Below are 21,361 nucleotides of genomic sequence, written 5' to 3'. Positions count from 1 at the left end.
GGGGAGAATGCTCAGAATGGTGGAAATAATAGTTATTATAAACAAAAAAAATAAAGAGAGAGAGAGGCGCCACTTCCACTTCCGGTCGGAGTGGTGGTGGGGTATAACTCTGTACGTCTGTCGTATGGGGAAGACTTGGGAATTGACTTCTTTGATCAACCATCAACCGTTGATGTACTTAGTGTGAAGTGTGATCTTTCGAGGATCATTTCCCAATTGATTTGGGTATGGTAAGGTTATCAAAATTACCTCAATTTATTTTATCTTATCATTATAATTTTTATGAATTTTTACATAAAATATAATAAATAATTTAATTTTTTCAAATCTCAAAACAGTAATAATATTAAAAAAATATTCTAACTTCCAACCAAATGTAAAAATACCCTTTTCTTTGGAGTTTGGAATACAGTTGCCGCCGCCGCCACCACCATGAGCAGCAGTAGATAGGGTTGTAAAAAAATCAAAAAGTTAGTGAACAAGATGAACCAATAGATTATGTCTGATTTTGAACCGATTTGATTATCCTATTTAGCAAAATCGATTGAAAGTCAGTCTGATTATGAGTTTGATTTTTAAAACAACAGTATGAAGAGAACCGGACCGGTATATATATTATTTTTAGTTTTTTATATTATATATAAAATATTATATATAATATTTTATATATTTTATATTATATTATATTATATGCTAAATTACTAATTAATATAACATAAAATTTTAAAATCTTATTATTCATGTTTACTAATATTATAACATAAAATTAATAAAACATTTGATTATTATATAACATAAATTGATCTTATAATTTTTAATATAACATGTAAAATTCAATTTTATAATATAAAATTAATATAACATAAAATGAGAGATATGGGTCAATCATTTGCTAAAGTTTTGTTGGGGTACATTTTGTTTATTCGTAAAACTGGAAAAATCAGGTAAGATCGAAAACTAAAAGTTCTAGTTTTGATGGTGAATCGGTCCGATATCGGTTCTTAAATTTTTAAAATCGGTGTATACTGGTTCAGTACTTAAAAATGTCTAAAACCGGACTGAACCAGACTAGTTATACCCCTAGCAGCAAAGCCAAGAACTTCCACTGAATGATCAAGAAGACAACGACAACCAAAACGACAAAGTCAATGGCCCCACCACCACCATAGGAACGCTTCAAAACCTTAGACCAAGAAGCTCCACAGCTTCGCAGACAACAAGGATGTTGAAACCCCTCTCACTTCTTGTAAGGAAATGGAAATGGAAATGGCAAAATGGTAAGGAAATGAATGGAAATTGTATACTATATTAAAAGTGAAAGGGATAACTGCTCTCTTCGAGGGGAGCTCCTCCACATGAATTTAGAATTAAATTTGGGAATAGTCTTGATAATTCCTCTCTTTTCCCCCATCAGTGTGTATATAGTCATTTATTATGTATTAAAAGATCCCTTTACAAACAGGCTCATAGGCCACTTAAGAAATAAGAAGTAAAACTAATTATGATAAAGGTAATTGGATAAAGGCCTCCGGCCTAAAGAGGCCCACGACCCACGTACAAATCCTTTGCTGCCGCATGCCCATTACATGGCTCTAGGCCTTCTACGCCCAACCCTAACATCACATGGCCTATTGGTCCATCTTTCATCTTATTCTACTAGATTTCCTTTACTTAGCTGACAGATCTCCACTTCACTTCTTCTTTTCAACCTTCCCATGTCAGCATGCCACAACCCCTCCCCCATTAGAACACGTTGTCCATAAGGTGCGGTAAATGTGAGCACAACTGATGGTATGACTCCCATGAGGCATCCTTGGCCTGTTGCCCTTGACAGCATACCAATAGTTCAACCAAAAGTTGGTTGTTGAACTTCCTCAGTTGTCAGGACAGCACCTCCTTCAGTTCAAGCTTCATGACGCCGTGGCGGTCCACTAGTGGCAGTGTGGAAATGGCTATGATGTGCAGGCCTAGTTTGCATTTCAGCTGCAAAACATGAAAAACATTGTGGATCTAAGCATCTTCCAGTAGCTTCAAACGGTATGCCACCTCCCTAATTCTCTGTTCCACTTGGTATGGGCCATAAAAGAAAAGTGCAAGCTTGAAACTTTTTCTCTTATGGAGAGAGGACTGCTGGTAGGTTTGAGCCGTAAGTAGACTCAATCACCCACCTCAAAGTGTTGTTCTTTTGGCTTTTCATCTGCATATTTTTTCATCCATTCTTGAGCCTTACTGATGTTGTGTTTCAATAGGTTCCAAATCTGGTCACGGCTCTACAAGGTAACTTCAACCTCCTCCACTTTAGCAGATCCAATTACATAGTTTAATAAGCTTGGTGGTTTGTAGCCGTAGAGGGCCTCAAATGGAGTGACTTTAGTAGATGACTGTTGGTTAGAATTGTAGCACCATTCGGCTAGGGCAAGCCAATGTGACCATTCTTTACTTCTATCCCCCATGTAGCTCCTTAGGAAGTTTTCGACCCACTTATTGACTAACTATGTCTGACCATCCGTTTGAGGGTAGTAGGCAGTGCTAAATGATAACTGGACCCGTTGGAGTGTGAGTAATTCTTTTCAAAATTTGCGAGAAAACGTGAGATTCTGATCAGAGATAATAGAGCTTGGCATCCCATGCAGCTTGAACGCATGCTTCAAGAATAATTAGGCAAGAACCTTAGTTGTGTAGAGGTGCGAAATGGGCACAAAATGGATATATTTAGCAAGCCAATCTACTATGACCCACAAAGTGTTAAATCCCCCTGATGGAGGCAAGCCCTGTATAAAATCTATAGTAATATATGCCCATGGTCTAGAGGAAACTGGTAAGGACTGTAGTAGGACTTGGAAGTGTGTTGTCCACTTTAACCACCTGGCATATGTCACACCCCTTCAAAAATTGTTAAACATCTGATTTCTGCTTTGGCCAGTTAATTCTCTCTTCAACTTGAGGCCAAGCTGTGATGTTTGAGCATTGGCTAGAGTAATGAGCTACGAGCTACTGAACTTGATCTTGAGTGAAATGTAGTTGAAAGGTACTAACAGAAGTTCTCTCTTGGCCTTAGACTTGCACCTGGTTTGCTGAGTAAATGCCAGTAGACAAACCGCCAGAATATCCGGGGTTACTTTTGGTGAACTTGAAGTTTGGTGGGAATCCTATTAGCTTGAAACACTTTTCTTTTGTGTGTCCAACATTCCCACAATGATAACAAGTAACATCAGATTTTTCTTTCTTCTTGGTTAGACCACGGATGGTAGCCAATGTTGAAGATTTAGGGACTAGCAATACCAAGGTAGCCAGTGTTAAAGTTTCAGTCTTAGTCTCATCGGCCTTAAGGAAGGATGTAACAAGGAAAGAAGACGATCAGGAAAGAAAAGCGAAAGGTTGCAAGTCACAGGACCTACTCTGATACCATGTTAGAAATTGAGGAATGATGACAGTGACAAAGGAAAATATGAGAGAATATGAGTGATTGAGAATTATTTCTTTCAAATTAAATCAATTGTACAAAGAAGAGATCTCGAAAACATATACATCCCTCATGCCAATCAGGAGGGCTCTCAAGAATAACCAATTCCTATATTCTAAATACAACAGAGAGGTTGTGTGCTATGCGCATAGAGAAAACATAAAGGAAAAAATCCTAACTAATTCTATCGTTGTGCTATGCTGTGGTGGCTGTTGTGTTGTGCTATAAGAAACATTGATCTAGATGATCTCAAACAACTAGCATGAGGGCGTTATTTTCTGTGGTGAGGCTATTGTACAAGAGTCATGGTGATGCTTGGTCATCATATTAATGCTTGCATTTATGATTAATATATATGCTGCATGGAGCTAGCATCTGGTGGAACTCTCTTTACAGTAGGACAGTCTATATATCAAACATAAAGATAGAAATTCTTAAAGATCCTACATCGTACACATTAACATTGATTGATCTTCGATCAGAGAGCAAGACAAACCCAATGCACCTCATAAGGAGGTAGCTAACATGGTGCACGCGAAGAATAGTGCACATGCGCGCGTTTGAATTAATGGATGCAGTGCATGCGCATAGAGATTCGTGCTGTGATTATGGATGTGCATGCAAATTAGATCAATATATATATAAACTTTTCTCCGTTATTAGAGGAATAATATATATATATATATATATAATTCAAAATATATATTAATTAGCATTAATCCATTCAATTGATTAGAATCCAGCTTCTTTTAGAAAAATAAAATGCGAAAAGCTGGGAACTTTACTCCACTCCTATAATTGCAATATTCCTGCTAATTGATTTGACGATGAAATCATGCATAATGATCACAATATTATTCACGTAGCTTTCCATTTTACCTTTCAATTAATAAAATGTATGTTGTAATTTTATGGGAAAAAAAAAAGAAAGAAAAAAATCGTACATAGTCCATTTATAAAGCTAGCAATGCTAGTTGTGCCATATCATCACTAGATAATAAAGTTGTGCCATGCAAAGCATCACTATACTTTTCAAATATGGTTAAAAGTAGTACTTAAATTTCCTAAGAAATAAAAAAGTGGAACAAGTCCACGTAACACCAGTACCTAAGATCTTTGATGCATGAATATCCTGTAAAAAAAATGGCCAGCATCGAATTTCTAGTTAATTCCTCAGAACGTACATGCATGAGTCCCCTCATGTGGCCTATGTAATAATCCTCAATTAATGGAATGTAATGTAGCCGGTTGCTGCAAAGTCTTCGACGAAATCTCGAAAAGGAGTTTAGATTTCAAACCAAATGCATGCTTTGAGCTGAAGGATCAAAGGAGGGGATATGAATTGAACTGATCTGCATGCATGATATGAACCTTACCAATTTTTTATCTTTTTTTTTTTTTTCCACAAAAAGGGGTACTTGGGAGACTTGATCATGCTGGCGATCGATCAGGGGTTGAGTAGATTATTTCATTCCTAGATAGCCTCAATTTGCTTACTATCAAAAGAGACCAGACTGAGTTTAAAAAAAAAAGAGTCCAGACTATTGAGCCTTCCACGTTGGACTCCAAATCACAAGTGACAAAGCAAGACCCACACATCAGCTATAGCTCTAGAGGCTTCTGTAATTACATAGATAGCTAGGTTGTTTAGTGTCCTCTGGACACTACTGTAATTGTACTAACAAAGGTTTCTAACAAACTCTGCACAATGCCGTGTATTTTGGCAGAGCATGTCCTCTATTTGTTGTGTTGTCTAGGCAAAATATTTCCTCTTGTATACATTGTTTATTTAATGAGAATTCAGAATATTCATTCATCTTCCTTTTTTTTTTTTTTTTCTATTTGTCCACTTGCTAAATGTAGACAGCTACCTTTTAAGTTTAATGCTACTCGGTCCACATGACCTTTATACTTAATATTTATTAATGTTTGGGGACCCTCACCTTATATTTCACATGATGTTCGATACTAAATTTTCTTTGTTGATGATTATAGTCAATATACCTGGTTTTATCCGCTTGCCTATAAGGGTGATGCCATATCAACCTTTGTCATTTTTTAAAAAAAATGTTGAACTAATATTTGATGCCAAAATTAAAATTGTTCAAAGTGATTGGGGTGGAGAATTTCGACCCCTAACCAATCTCCTAAAAAATCAAGGTATTACACATCGACTGTCGTGTCCTCATACACATCAATAAAATGGTATTGTAGAGAGAAAATATCGCCATATCGTTGAAACCGGTCTTGCTCTCTTAGCAACGACATCACTTCCATATAAATTTTGGTCTGATGCTTTTCATACTGCAGCTTATCTCATTAATCTTCTCCCCTCCCCTTCTCTTCATAACAAATCACCACATCTTATTCTTTTTAAAAATGAACCAGACTACTTATTTCTCAAGGTCTTTGGTTCTGAATGTTGCCCCAACCTTCGGCCCTACAATAATCATAAAATTCATCTTCATTCTCTGTCGTATCTCTTTCTTGGATACAGTCCTATACACAAAGGATATAAATGTTTACATCTTCCCTCTAATCGGTTGTACATATATCGTGACATTCTCTTCAATGAAAGTTCTTTTCCCTACTCCGCTTCTTCTAATTTTGGCATCAACTCCTCTTCATCTATTTTAGGCCCAAATCCATCTCACCAAACACATATAACCCTCCCTATTTTCATTCCACCAAACCCAGGCCCAATCTCATCCAATAACCTCAGCCCATCCACCCTTAGTAGAAGCCCCACTTCGTCATACCCATCACTAGAGTCTTAGTCCCTTCCACACGACATCTCCTCTTCTCCTCTCTCGAACTAGACTCTCACTAACCCTAGCCCTTCAAAACCCCCCATTCCTCTATCTCCACCCCCACGTTCACCGATTATTACAAGATCCAAAACCAACAGCTCTTGTCCCAAATTGTTCACCCTTGACCAAATCCCTTATCCTACCCCTCAACACTGCCTCTCCCTCACCATCGATGTTCCCGAAGATCCATCATCCTACACCAAGGCTTCCTGTTTTCCTGAGTAGCGTGACACCATGAGCAGAGAATTTCAAGCTCTTCTCCAAAGAAACACTCGGTCGCTTGTTCCCCCTCCCTCTTCCTCTAATATCGTTGGCTACAGGTGGGTGTTCCGCACCAAGCACAATCCTGACGGCTCCATTGAAAGACGGAAGGCCAAACTCGTTGCCAAGAGATTCCACCAGCAATAAGGCGATGACTACGCTAAGACGTTCAGCCCAGTTGTCAATCCATCCACAATCCGCCTTGTTCTCGCTCTAGCCATGTCTCACGGATGGCCTCTCCGCCAACTCGACATCCAAACACCTTCCTCCATGCGATCTAAACGAAATCGTCTACATGTCCCAGCCGATTGAGTTTGTTCATCCTGAAAATCTCGAGTACATGTATTACTTGCACAAGGCCATTTATGGTCTTAAACAAGCACCCCGTGCTTGGTTTGCCCAGCTTTCCACCTCCCTCTATGAGTATGGTTTTCTTTTTTCTCAAGCTGACCCGGTCCCTTTTCATTTACTCTTCTCAATCAATTCTCATCTATGTTTTAGTGTACGTTGATGATATCATTGTGACAAGCTCGCATCCTTCTAAAATTGATCACCTTATTATCTTTTTAGCCTCTATTTTTCCTGTTACAAATTTAGGTAAATTATCCTTTTTTTTTTTTTTGTATTGAAATTTGTCATTTGGACAATGGAATTTTACTTTCTCAAAGAAAATATATCTGTGATCTCTTTTCCCTTGTCAATATGCTTGCTACAAATGGAGTTAATTCTCAAATGACTACATCTAGTCGACTCTCAGTTTCTCATACCCCCACCTTCTCGGATCCAACAATGTATCGCAGCATTGTTGGGAGCCTACAATACATCTCCCTTACTCGACTAGACATTGCCTTCACAATAAACAAAATATGTCAATTCATGCATAATCCAAAACACCCATATTGGCATGCTATTAAACGCTTGCTTAGATATCTAAAACAGATGCTTAACTTTGGCCTTTTTATTCATAAGTCATCATCTTTTCAAATTCAAGCCTTTTCTGATGCGGATTGGGCTAGTTGCCCCGATGATCATCGCTTGACAAGTGGTTTTTGTATTTTTTTGGGTAAAAACCTTATTTCATGGCCCTCTTGCAAGCAACACACTGTTGCTCGCTCAAGCACCGATGCCGAATATAAGGCCCTTGCCAATACAACTTCCGAGTTACTTTGGATTCAAAATCTTTTAAAGGAACTTCATGTTTTCATTTCTAAACCTCATCTTCTTTGGTGTGACAATCTTAATGCATCCTATCTCTCTGTCAATCCCGTCCTTCATTCCCGTACCAAACATTTGAAAATTGATTTCCATTTTGTTCATCATAGAGTTGCTGCCAAAACTCTTTAAGTAGCCTTTTTACCTTTAAAAGACCAACTGGCTAATATTCTTACAAAGCCTCTTGCAGCCCCTCGCTTTCATCTTCTCAGGACGAGCCTCACTATTGTGGATACCATGTTAGGCTCGAGGGGGCGTACTGAACCTTCCACGTTGGACTCCAAATCACAAGTGACAAAGCAAGGCCGACAAACATCAGCTATAGCTCTAGAGGCTTCTGGAACTACATAGATAGGTTGTTTAGTGTCCTCTGGACACTACTGTAGTTGTACCAACAGAGGTTTCTAACAAACTTTGCACAATGCCATGAATTTTGGTAGAGCACGTCCTCTATTTGTTGTATTGTCCAAGCGAAATATTCCCTCTTGTATTGCTATAAAAAAGCACCTTGTATACACTGTTTATTTAATGAGAATTTAGAATATTCATTCATCTTAAACTCTATTACAGACTAATGTACAAGTTTACAAGAACATAACACTCGTAAATTTGTTTTGAAGAATGCTAGCTTGATCTACAAAAAGAATTTATAAAATTGAACTTACAAATTTGTATGGCTTGATATATACATTAGATTGTTAATTTTTTTTTCAAATTAAAGGAGATCGGATGTATGTCAATTTCTAAATTTTTTTTCTAAGATTTCTTTGTAGATATAGTATTTCTCATTCATTTTCTACGGTCACTTTTAAACTATAAATCCAAAACAATACTATGTATTTTGAAAGTAATTGGGTGATCATCCTGATTGCAATTCTATTAATCTGTCACCAACTTGATCCGTGAATTCAAACAATATTTTGCATAGCTGCTGATGTGAATAAATATATATTTTGCATTGTTAAAATAAAAATAATGTGAACAGATAACAATCATGAACCTGTATTAGTTTCATTTGACCATTCTTCTTGTCAGTAATGGATACATCAACTGATATGATATCTTGAGCAACAGATATATTGAGTTTTAGGCTCAAATATCTTTCCTCGTAATGAAATAATTATATCATACTGGTTAAGATCCATAGGTAAGCTGATAATAGCATATTAATTCTCTCAGTATACTTCTTGATTAGGATTTTCATCTTCTTTGTGTTGTTCCTCCAGTTTTGGGATATCATGATCATCATATACATATTTAAGGACAAACTTCTATATAACCGCTCAACTATGTATTCCCAAACTTCAAATCATATAAGTAAAAAACATGATTTGTCTTGCCTACCAATATTATAAAATGATTGTTCTTGTACCATTTTCGACATGTATTAATAAGGATAAAATATCCATCATTAATGTGCATACTCCTACTTTAAAATTGCTTACATTCTACCAATAGAGCTTAAAAGGATATATTGCATTTTCTTTCAAAATCCTTCAATCCAAATATATCAACAATAACCCATTGAACTCAACGAGTCATATTTTCCTTCTCGTGACTTATATATATTCTTGACAACTACACCACTATTATACATTTTTCTATAAAACTCTCAATCTATTGTGGGATATCTATATCTTCGCACAATGCAAGCGGAATATCGAACATGATCATGCCTTGATGGATCGCATGCCAAATTATATAGTTCAATGGACAAATCATTTGTATTTTGTTCATACCTATCTACAATCTATATTAACAGATTTAAAAAAGAAAGTGTACCATTGCAACAAAAATTGCTAATTAATAACTACAAGTTGGAATGGATACGAAATGTACATACTGTTGTGTTCTAGATTACATGATATGCTTAACTATAAGTTGGAATTAATGTATACGAAATGCTAATTACCCATTTTTCAAACCACCTTCAAACATGTGATCAATAGATTTATCTTTTATTATTATATGATTGCTTCCATTTATTAAAGTACATAGAAATATTATATAATAGTAATTAGCAATGCGTTTATATAAGGCTACTTGAATTTATAATGCTCTACGTGTTTGTGTATTACTTAACATGCGGTATATTTTATGGTTGCTTGCATTTATTAAAGTACATGTAGAAATGTATTAGTAATTAGTAATGTGCCTCTATATATATATGCTACATGATCAATTTATGATGTGTATGTGCATACATATATACATTAATTAACATGCAGTCAAAAGATAGATCATCTTATATTATATGATTGTCTACCTAGTACTGTATCTTATATTAACATACATGTAGATAATATATCTATACTTATTATATAAGTGGCTATGAAACGGCCACTAAACGGAAATTCTTGTTTTCCTTATCTCTCCGTTAACTCAATGTTAGATCACGGTAGCAGCTTTGAAAACAACAACTTTCTTGTCTTTTGTGTGCTCTGGATTGAAATCGTAAGATCATTGTTCACGAATGTGGCCAGACTTAGAGTATCCTCACGTTTCTTCACTGCAGCATTACATATAGGGAGATGTTTTTCTTGGGTTGCGAGCAAACTAGCTGGCCATTAAAGCATGGTATATCTACGAGACACAGCACTACTACCAACATGGTTTTTTTTTTTTCCTTCAAGACCACCCTTATCAAGCACTTACATGAACATGCTCTAAGCCTATAATGGCCAAAAAAGCAGTACGGGTCAAGAAAAAAAAGAGAATATTTTAAGTCAATTAATTGTTTTACAAATACTTCTTTTTTAGCAATATTTTAAGGTAATTAGACTTTTAACTTCTTCATTACCAATATATATAATGACTAAATTATCAATTAATACGGATAATATGATTTCATAAAAATCTATCCAATAAAAAAACTCATGCAATATCTGGAAATACATAAATAAAAATTAGTTAGTTACTAGCATAATTCTAAAATTATGAAATGTCAGCTAATCAAATGTTATAATAAGTATTGTTATTGTTATTGCTAAAAAATGTAAAATATATACTAAAAAATATAACAAGCTGGTCCTTGCTTATAATTTTTATTTGCCACTTGCTTTGAAGAACAAATAAATTTTAGTAAATATTTTATTTAAGAATTCTCATATGTGATGATATTTTTTGATTTGATATATTATTTTGTTATATTCGTTTCATTTTTATTTAAAGTATAGATAATTTGATTGCTTGTATTGTTCAGTGTAGAAATCAATGAAATTATTTATTGATTGTTTATTGAAATTAAAATTGTTTATTGATTAAAATTTATATATTTTTTAAGAATTACATTATTTTTTAAAATTAACCATTTCAGTAAACTAGGCAAACGTACGTTTCTCCTGCACTAGTATATATATATACAGAAATGCTACTTACAACCGGCCTGCGCAACCTTTGCGCAACCGGCAGACACGATTGGGTCCCACCTGGGTCCCACCATCTCCTTTTTTTTCTTTTTTCTCCATCTTTCGGTTTTTCTCTCCCCATTCATCTTTCCACCTTCTCAAACAAATCTCTTTTCTTCTATACTTAACAAGAAGCATTCTATTACAATATTACTCATGAGAAAAATCTAATAGATGAGAATGCGACGGAAATTTGGGTGCTGCGTTTTGATGATGTTGGGATACTGTGCGATACATACATTTGATAAGAAGATTGTGATGGTGAAAACACAGAAGGAAAGTGATGAATTTTTCTTGGGACATTTCCCAGTTGGGAACTAAGCTGTTCTGACCTGTACTGAACAACTACTACATGATAATCAGAGTAAGCTGCCTTGTTGTAGCTTCAGTTGCTGCCTTTTCATTTTCACAAAGAAACGTAGATCTTCCTGGAAGCAGAACACTGTAATTAGACTGTCAGGTGCTTCTAAAGTTCTGTTTGTCAACTGTGAAAACCACTTTTACAGTTTTACTTGTGCTTTTGTACTATTAATATCAGTTTCACAAATAGTGCCTCATTTTGGTGGTGCTTTCATGAACCCAGATACCCATGAATCAGATCTCCAGCAGCAACAGATCCAAGAGAAGGAGGAAGAAAATCTCAAAAACCCGATGCTTTTAGTACTCTCTCTCTCTCTCAAACATACATGCGCCGCGCGCGTAATATGTTAAAAGTTCACAAAGAATTTTTAGAAATTTACAGTTTTTACATATTGCAGGATGAAGAAGAGGAAGAGAATACAATGACCAAAATTAGAGGGCAACGAAACTTGAAACCAAGTTTAGCTGGGAAAAAAGGGTCTGAAGAATTTGAGTTTTTGATACATGACAAGGATTTGAGCAATGTGACTGAGATGGGGCTTGTACTGAGTTTGGTGAAGGAAGTGGAGCAGAGGAAAGTGACCATTGAAGGGAAACAACTTGAATTGTATGGTCTGAAAGAACAGCAATTATCCGTCTTGTCCGTCTGTACCACAAGAGCAAAGGCTTGGCTGAAGCATGATTTGTAGTTTTTAAGTTTGAAGAACCTCTTATTTTATTTTTAGTTTTATGTAATGTTTAAACCTGGAAGTATGAATTTTTTTGCATCAAATGTTTGAAGATCATGAGTAATAGAAGATCCATTCTACCATTTGAGGATTGTGTTAGATTTGTAAGGATCACTTCTGTTAGATTTTTATGAGGAATAGAATGCTTCCAGTTGAGAGGTGGTGTTGCTATTTGAGAAGATGGAAAGATGAAAGGGGAGAGAAAGAGACCGAGAAAAAAGAAGAAAAGGAGATGGTAAAGGAGATGGTGGGACCCAATTCTGTCAGCCGGTTGCGCAAAGGTTGCGCAGGCCGGTTGTAAGTAGCATTTCTGATATATATATATATATATATATATATATATATATATATATATATATATATGCTAGGAGTAGGACCCCAACCACCTTGACTTTCATCTCCGTGGATGGGCCCGCCAATCATAATTTATGCTTGAGTATCATCTCCATGGATGGGCCGGCCATTTATAGCCCAACGTACGTCACAGACTAAATGCATAAGTCCGCTACCTTCCTGACCTTTTTCTTTTGGTCTGTTTTTTTAAAAGAGAAACACTACGCCCACCGAAAAATATATACCGAATTTTTCTACTGAATTGTGTTTTTTTTTTATTATTATTTAATAGTTAAGTAATTATTTTTTAATAAGTTTTTAAATTTTATTTTATTTTTAAAATTATTTAAAGTGATTTAAAAAAATATTTGAAGAAAAGATAAAGAAAAAGAAAAAAAGGTTTTGCACTCATCGTACCCATTTTTTGGTGGGAGTACCACCACTCTTTTTAAAATATTTTGAAATACGTTAAATACAGTCTTGGTTGTATGAGATCTGCGGACTCCAAATGAAAAATTAGAATTTACTATTAAAAAAGAAAAATTGTTATAAATATAAAAAGATTATATAAAAATAAAATAAATTGACGTAGTTTCATAAAATCTGTTAAATTTATTTTACAAAAAAATGACTTTACATTATAACGTATCAAATCAATTTATATCAATTTGTCATTTACTTTTGTGTAATCCTGTTGTGGCTAAAATATTTCTCTTAAAAAAATATTTTTTATGTAAATTTCATATTTATTTATTTTTTTAAAAAGAGTGTACGAAACAAATATAATTTTTAATTATTATATATATAATATCACAAACTGCATAAATTCTTTTAGAGAGAAGATGGATCCATGAGGAAGTTCTTTTATTCATTAATAATTTCATTTGATTACAACAAACAAACATACTAATTTATTCTCAGAAATCAAAGTGGTGTATAGACTGCAAATCGAGGGTTCGGAGGAGAATTGGCCATTCTCTTGCAGAAATTCCTTTTATTCATGATATGTGTATATTCTGCTGCCCGCACAAGTCTCGGCAGCATCTGAAAGATGGATATCAGTACTAAGCTCAGGGAGACCCATTCTCGGACGATGTCTCGATGGGAGTAGCGCAACACTGGCAACAAGACCCCGGTGGTGCAGGTGTGCAGCATACACAAGCAGGACATATGGGTCCTGTAATTGAAACCCAAAGCAAAAAGAGATTTGTTCAATTAAATTTAAAAATCTTATAGTCATGATTGATATAAGTAATATTTATGATATAATGGAGTTTTTACCTTCTTGAATGAACCGAGCTGCATCGCATGTTACCATTGGAGATAAGATGATTGCAAATACGAAGAGGGTCACGAAAGCAGACCTCAAAGAGTTTCCAGCCATTTTCTTTTTTATGATGTAATAGTTTTGCTAAGATGAACACAAATGGGATTATATGGTGAGGTATATTTATACAGTTTCTCTGGACTTGCATCAGGTTTCGGCACGGCATTTGGTTAGATATCTGCAGCTTTGTTTGAATAGGAAAATATTAATTTCCCACTCTCTAACAATTATATAAGGTTACAATCTTCGACTTTGATACATGCTAGCTTGTACAAATGGACATGATTGTGCTGATGGCGATTAAACAAAGCAAAGTCAATGGTCTAGTATATATATATATATATATATATATATATATATATATATATATATATACACTTTGTAACTAGCGAGGAATGTTTCCATATTACTAACGCGAAGTACTGGTACTCAATATATAGTCTACAACTTATCATGTTAATTATATAGTTAGTTATGTACATATGATAATTGCTTGCATTTATATATGATTAATAATATAGTTATTAAATTGACAGTTGCTGCAAGGAGCTAGCATCTGATCGATCGAACTCTCTTTACAATAGGAGAAAGTCTACATATCAAATTAACATGCATGAAGATAGAAATTCTTCAAGATCCTATATATGTCTTAACATCATACACATGAACATTGATTGACCTTCGATCAGAGCGCAAGACAAACCCAATGCCCCTCATAAGGAGGTAGCTAACATGGTGCACAAGAAGAATAGCGCACATGCATGCGCGCATTTGAGCTCATGGATGCTGTGCCATATATAAACAAGATCATGATCATGAAACCCTTTGTTATATATATACGAGGTAATAAAGTTGTGCCATGCAAATCATCACTAGACTTTTCAAATTAATATGGTTAAAAGTAGTACTTAATTTCCTAAGAAATCAAAAAGTGGAACAAGTACTCCACATAAGACCAGTACCTAATTATTAGATCTTTGATGCATGAATATCCCGAAAAGGAGTTAAGATTTCAAACCAAATTAATGCATGCTTTGAGCTGAAGGGAGGGGATATGATTAATTGAATTATTGATCATGCATATATGCCTGATAATGATATGAACCTTACCAATTTTTTCTCTCTTTTCTTTCCCTAAAAAAAGGGGTTCTTAGGAGACTTCATCATGCGGGCGATCGATGACAAATTATCGCCATAAACAATTAATGTATTTTAGACGTGACATCATGACCATTTGTACAACTTGAGAGCAACATCGACTAAGAATTAATTGAAAGTGGGTGTGTGTAAAACCAAGCTGGTCTGTTAATTGTTATGGATGATCACTGGTCTAAACGTGGTTCTTAGCTACCAGTCTAAGAAAGCGATGGCCATTTGAGCTAAACGTCAACAAATTAAACGATGTCTTCCATGTCAATCAGCATAGGATTACAATGTAATATTTAGCAGCTTTTGTAGAAAGGTAGCTGAGAATATGATAGTTTGATGGATCATTATAATTCCCATCACTCTGATATTCAATTATTTGTTTAATATTATTTATATATATTGCATATATACCTTCCTGTTTTTGTGTATATATACTTTTGTAAGTTCAAACACGCATATATATAGTTAGCTAGTGATCACCACATACGTAGGTACGTACTGTGCTACCAATATATAGGTGTAGCTAGCGGCTGCCTCGTCACCCTTTACTTCCTATCCCCCTCCTTTCTTGCTTGCTCGATCTCTGTCCCTTTAAAAGAAAACAAAGACTTACTTCGACAAAAGGGTATATTATATTGTACTTTGAACTGCAACGAGCAATATGACTGCGACACCTTTTGTTCCCGCAGCCAAGAGTACCTGCAGAGTTCTGATTGTTGGAGCAACAGGTTTCATGGGCCAGTTCGTCGCAGAAGCCAGCCTACTCACCGGCCGACCCACCTATCTTCTCCTCCGTCCGGGCTCCGTTTCCCCTTCTAAGGCAAAATCCATAAAAAATCTCCAAGACAAAGGCGCCATAATTTTGCATGTAAGTAGTCAATACTACTACTAGAATCTCTCCCTTTTTTCTCCAGCATACATAAATAACACAAAATACCTACGTGTATATGTTGATTTCTTCTTCTTCTTCTTCTTTTTCGTTTGATATGTTACGTTTGTCAGGGACTGATTAATGATAAGGAAGTCATGGAAAAAATACTGAAAGAGCACGAGATTGATGTAGTAATATCAGCTGTGGGAGGTGAAAAAGTACTGGACCAGCTGACTTTAATCGAGGCCATGAAAGCTTCTGGTACTATTAAGGTAAAAACCGCTGTATATATATAATAATCCGTGACAAGAAATAAAAGACATGTACAACCTAGGAAATTAAAGATATATGGTGAATGTGTTGCAGAGATTTCTGCCGTCGGAGTTCGGGCACGACGTTGACAGAGCTGATCCGGTGGAGCCAGGGCTGACCATGTACATAGAAAAGAGAAGGGTTAGGCGTTCGATCGAGGCGTCCGGCATACCCTACACGTATATATGTTGCAATTCCATTGCTTCTTGGCCTTACTACGACAACACTCACCCATCCGAGGTTGTTCCTCCCTTGGATCAGTTCCAAATCTACGGTGATGGTATTGTCAAAGGTGAGACCGACCGACGACATTATGCATACATTGTCATATGCATGTTTGCTTTCTTTCACTAATTATTTATATTAAGCTAATTAATTTAGTAGTGATCTATATATATATATATATATGTTAGTTAATAATTATATACTACAATGACAAATACTAATTATATAGTTATTAGCTAGTTAGGAAGAAAGTTACAGTTAATCCTGTGTTTTAGAACTCTTCATTTTGACATGATGACCTGTCATTCCAACTCGAAACTTACTTTATATTTTATAAGAAGATTATTATAATATTAACCAAAATATTCTATCCTAGAATTAATGAAATTATATTTATAATTCGATGGTTAATTCCCACAACTCTTGAAAAACAAGGAAATAAAAAACTTGAAAGAAACATATAATATACTCTTATATAGTAAATTAATGAGGTCATGATCAAGGTAGATGATGATAATATATATGTTCACGTATTAATTTAGAGTAATATTATATATAATCTTAGGTTAATGTACAAGTCCCGTCCACTCTCTTTAAAAAAGAATGAGATTTATTCTTAAAAAATTAATTTTTTCATATAAATTTTATAATATTTATTTTTTAAAAAAAATATATGAAACTTATATATTTTAAAACTGTAGATATCATTTCTCATTAATTTAACATAATGATAAAATTAAGCACAGTGAAAAAGTAATAATTGAGGGTAGAAAGTGAAAAGTTAGCAAATAGCTGGAAGGATAAAGTACTATAATTTTGTTTAATACAAAGCGCCAAAAGCATGCAATTAAATGGAAGTGGTGGGGTTGAGGGTACCATTTATTTGGTGGGTAATATACCCTACCAACCGGTTTATTCCTCTTTTATCACTCATACTATGTTTCAAATTTTTTATTTTTTTATCATTTTTTTAAGTATTTTTTAATATCTTTAATTATTAAGAAAAAATTAAAAAAAATATATAATTTTATTTAATCAATAGTCACTTTCTTAACTATTAAATAAAATAAAAAATTTTTTTAAAAAATTAAATATAAAAAGAAGAATAAATTAGTAGTAAATAGGAATTAGTAATCTTTTCATTTTCCTTCTTTGGTACGCCTCATTTAAAGTGGGCAATATTGGACCAATCTTTGTTGCGCAGTGCTACTGCTACACCCACTGAGGTGTACCACGAGATGTGCCGATCATAAGAATAAAATTTTTTTTATTATTATTTTTATATTTTTAAATATTTAAAAAAATTATAATATCATTAAAAAATAATTTTTTAATCATTAAATAATAAAAAAATTTATCGGAACCTAATCAGGACCAGTGAATTTCATTATTTGTTTATGTTTTCAAAGAAAAAGTACGTAGCTAGCAGCTGGCAATTAGAGGGGATGGACAGATTTTTTATATATGTGTGGTAGGAAACGATTAATTAATTGACTTTGTTGTTGCTCAAAGGTTGATGCCAGGTCACTGTCCTGTGATTTTGACTCCAACACTTGTGTACACGTCATGATATATAATTACGAGTGACAAATTCAAAAGAAAAAATCGTCATCTTTTTATTATTATTATATAATATGAAGATAAGTTTATAAATAAAATATAATAAATAAATAACATTACCCTTTCACTAAAAAAAATAAATTTTACTAAAAAATTATATAACACTGATTTATTTAAAACTTACATAAATCATTATTTTATAAAATAGAGTTTAATGCATAGAGTCACGGTGGGGGTTGGGGGGGTACTTTGTAGGTAAGTAGGAGAGGGTACCATAATTTCTTTTGCAAGCGTCAATTAAAGTTGGCAATATTGGTTTGAATTTTCAAAGAAATAGCTAGTAATCAGAGGGGATGGAGCAATTTTTTATATATGGTAGGAGTTTGTGCAGACTTTTATATATATATATATATATATAAAAGTGACTTTTATTAAAAAAAAAAGATTTTTTATAATAAGATTAACTTTTTTACAAAGTGATTGCATCGAACTTATACAGATCATTACTCTATAAGAACAAATATAATGCATCCGTCCAATGTGTACCTATCACGCACAGTAATTAATTGTCCTTTTATCAGCTTTCTAATATGTATTTTGATTCTTAGATGATTGAGAGTTAATCTCAATCTATTTCATTATTATAATTTTTATAAATTTTTATATAAAATATAATAAATAATTTAATTTTTTTTAATTTTAAAATAATAATAATATTAAAAAATAATATTATAATAATATTTTATTTTATTTTTAACTTTTATCTTAATTCACTATTCAAACCTGACCTTATATAATTAATCATACATGAAAATCTCTATTTTATTAATATTTATTAAGACAATTGTAGCACATTATGCATGGTTAGTTTATTCTAGATCTGTTGTTTAATGATCTTGGAGGCACCATCAACATGTATATAGTGTGTCATATTCGCATTTAGATAAAATACATATTAATTTCTTGTACGTAAGTCGGTCTCACGTACCCATCTATGAATTAATATGAATCAAATAAGTTGGTGAACACGACTTTTCAAACGTGTTGACTAACGCAGGTTTGAAAAGTGAGATGAGAATTTTATATTTTGTTTTAATATTTAAAATATTATGTTTTAGTATTATTATTATATTGGGATTTAAAAAAGTTGAATTGAAATTTAAAAAAATTGAATTATTTATTATATTTTATATAGAGATTTGAAAAATGTGCAACAATGAGATAATATGAGAATTTTATGTCTCATCCCACCCACCAAATCAGCGAGATTTTTTATACGATATTTGATGAATGACATGATGCTAATACGATAAGATTCATCAATATATATGTCTACAGCTACAGAGTTGGTACCTTTCCCGAACTATTATATATATATATATATATATATATATATAGAAGCTTATCATTTTCTAGAGTTGGGAATTTAAGAAAGTGTATCTTTCCTGTAAGGATTTTGGAGACAAATGTACCCAGTAATTCTGTAAGTGTATCTTTCCTCAAGTGCCGTTTAGGTCTTCTTTCTTTGTCAGTTATCATAATTTTCCAATGGAAAACGACTTAATCGAGATGGTGAGAACTATTATGTACAATGACTCTCTAAATTGTCAAACACACTGTAAATAAAGTAAAAAATGAGGCTTTGATAGTTTACTGTTCAACTTGTGATCGGAAGACTCTGTACCTAGCTAGGTACAAACAACCACTCCATTAACTATCTCTACAGAACTTACAAATCTAACATAACTGATGGGGGTGTTTGAAAGAAGAAGATGATCTAGAACCATGGCTGCTAACTCAGTTTCTCCTTGGCTTTCTCATTTTCCAACCCCTAGCTCTTTGAAAAATGAAAGATTTATATATAATATCTTATATGACTATCGATGATCTGTAGTTGTTGTAACTTGTACTTGTTTTGAGTTTACTATTGCAGCGTACTTTGTTGCTGGCACTGATATTGGGAAATTTACAATGAAAACTGTTGATGACACTCGAACCCTCGACAAATGTGTGCATTTTCGACCGACCTGCAATCTCTACAACATCAATGAGCTTGCATCTTTGTGGGAGAAAAAGATTGGAAAGACACTCCCTCGAGTTACCGTCACTGAAAACGACCTACTAGCTGCAGCTGCAGGTCCTTTTCTTTTCTTTTTTATATTTATTTTTTATGTTATAACATGTTGGAATATTTTCAAAATATACTGCAGATACTGGTCTTTGCTTTATATTTTATCATAACTTTCAGACATTTTCCTTCTTTGTATATTATTTGCAGAGAATCGCATGCCTCAAAGTATTGTTGCATCATTCACCCATGATATATTCATAAAGGGCTGTCAAATCAATTTCCAAATCGATGGCCCTCAAGATGTTGAAGTGAGCACTCTCTACCCTGATGAAACTTTCATAACCTTGGACGAGTGCTTCAATGATTTTCTTGTCAAAGTGGACAGAAAGTCTATCAGTACCGATGAAATTACCACCACAAATCCCATGGCTGAATCTATGGCAATCACTGCAACGCGTGCTTGAGTGTTACTATTACAAGATTGTTTTTTTTTTTTTTAATAGTACATAAATGTGGAATTCAATTGGCTTACTATATGATTCAACCTGAATTCCGAGTGATTATTGGAAGGAACATCATTACTTGTACTTGTTTTGGCTGAGAAAACTGCTACTGATATGAATGGGGGAGGGCAGTGGATTGAATTTAGAGGCATGGGGTCTCAACCATAAGATGTATTCATTAGTCTTCAACTTGTGCAATGCACAATTGCACAGGCATGACTGATAATATTAAATAAAGAATACTTTATGTTACTAAGTTAGCATATCTTGAGAGATTATATAATAAAATAAAATCTCTTAAAGCATATGAATGTTGAGCATTTTGTTATTCCAAAGTTTAATAGAGGAACTTAATGCTCTATTCCCTTACTCCCTTTTCTAATCGATGATGAAAAACCTTGTATACTTTATTCTAGTGAAGAAAGAGGTCGAGATAAAAGGATATAAGTTGAAAAAAAAAAACACAAATTAGGAAAACTAAAAGGTAACTAATTGCTATTTAATACTAATATAGTGAAATAGTTTATGGCTATAATTTCATAAGAACACAAGCCTTGGAAAGTATATAATATTGACATATAGATTATTATTGATTGGTACACTCCATAAGAACAAAACTTCATTCAACTCGTGCCTTCAGAGTACAGACTATGATTTAATTAATCATCCTACTCCACTTAACCTAAGTAGATGAGCTTGCTTTTCATCCATTTTATGGTTTCCATTTATCAAGACTTGGATACATTTATGGTATTTATTTGTTTTTGAT

General features: G+C 33.8%; 1 protein-coding gene and 1 long non-coding RNA gene across 2 annotated transcripts; one reads left to right on the top strand and one right to left on the bottom strand.

Moving 5' to 3' along the window:
* Positions 1-13,417: 13,417 nt before the first annotated feature.
* Positions 13,418-14,051, bottom strand: LOC108993271. Its single transcript, XR_004801774.1, has 2 exons — positions 13,856-14,051; positions 13,418-13,751 (listed from the first exon to the last, which is right to left on the bottom strand). It is a non-coding gene; the product is annotated as an uncharacterized LOC108993271 (long non-coding RNA).
* Positions 14,052-15,563: 1,512 nt separating this feature from the next.
* Positions 15,564-20,844, top strand: LOC108993261 (leucoanthocyanidin reductase-like). The gene is made up of 5 exons (XM_035690843.1): positions 15,564-15,918; positions 16,053-16,193; positions 16,288-16,525; positions 19,952-20,155; positions 20,297-20,844. Exons 1-5 carry the CDS (start codon positions 15,712-15,714, stop codon positions 20,551-20,553), a joined length of 1,047 nt encoding a protein of 348 aa, XP_035546736.1. The 5' UTR covers positions 15,564-15,711; the 3' UTR covers positions 20,554-20,844.
* The last annotated feature ends 517 nt before the right edge of the window (positions 20,845-21,361 follow it).

Source organism: Juglans regia, chromosome 6 (genome assembly GCF_001411555.2).
Source record: "Juglans regia cultivar Chandler chromosome 6, Walnut 2.0, whole genome shotgun sequence".
Lineage (NCBI taxonomy): Eukaryota > Viridiplantae > Streptophyta > Magnoliopsida > Fagales > Juglandaceae > Juglans > Juglans regia.
The sequence above is the reverse complement of the archived record's forward strand: the minus strand, read 5'-3'. Positions and strand labels throughout refer to the sequence as shown.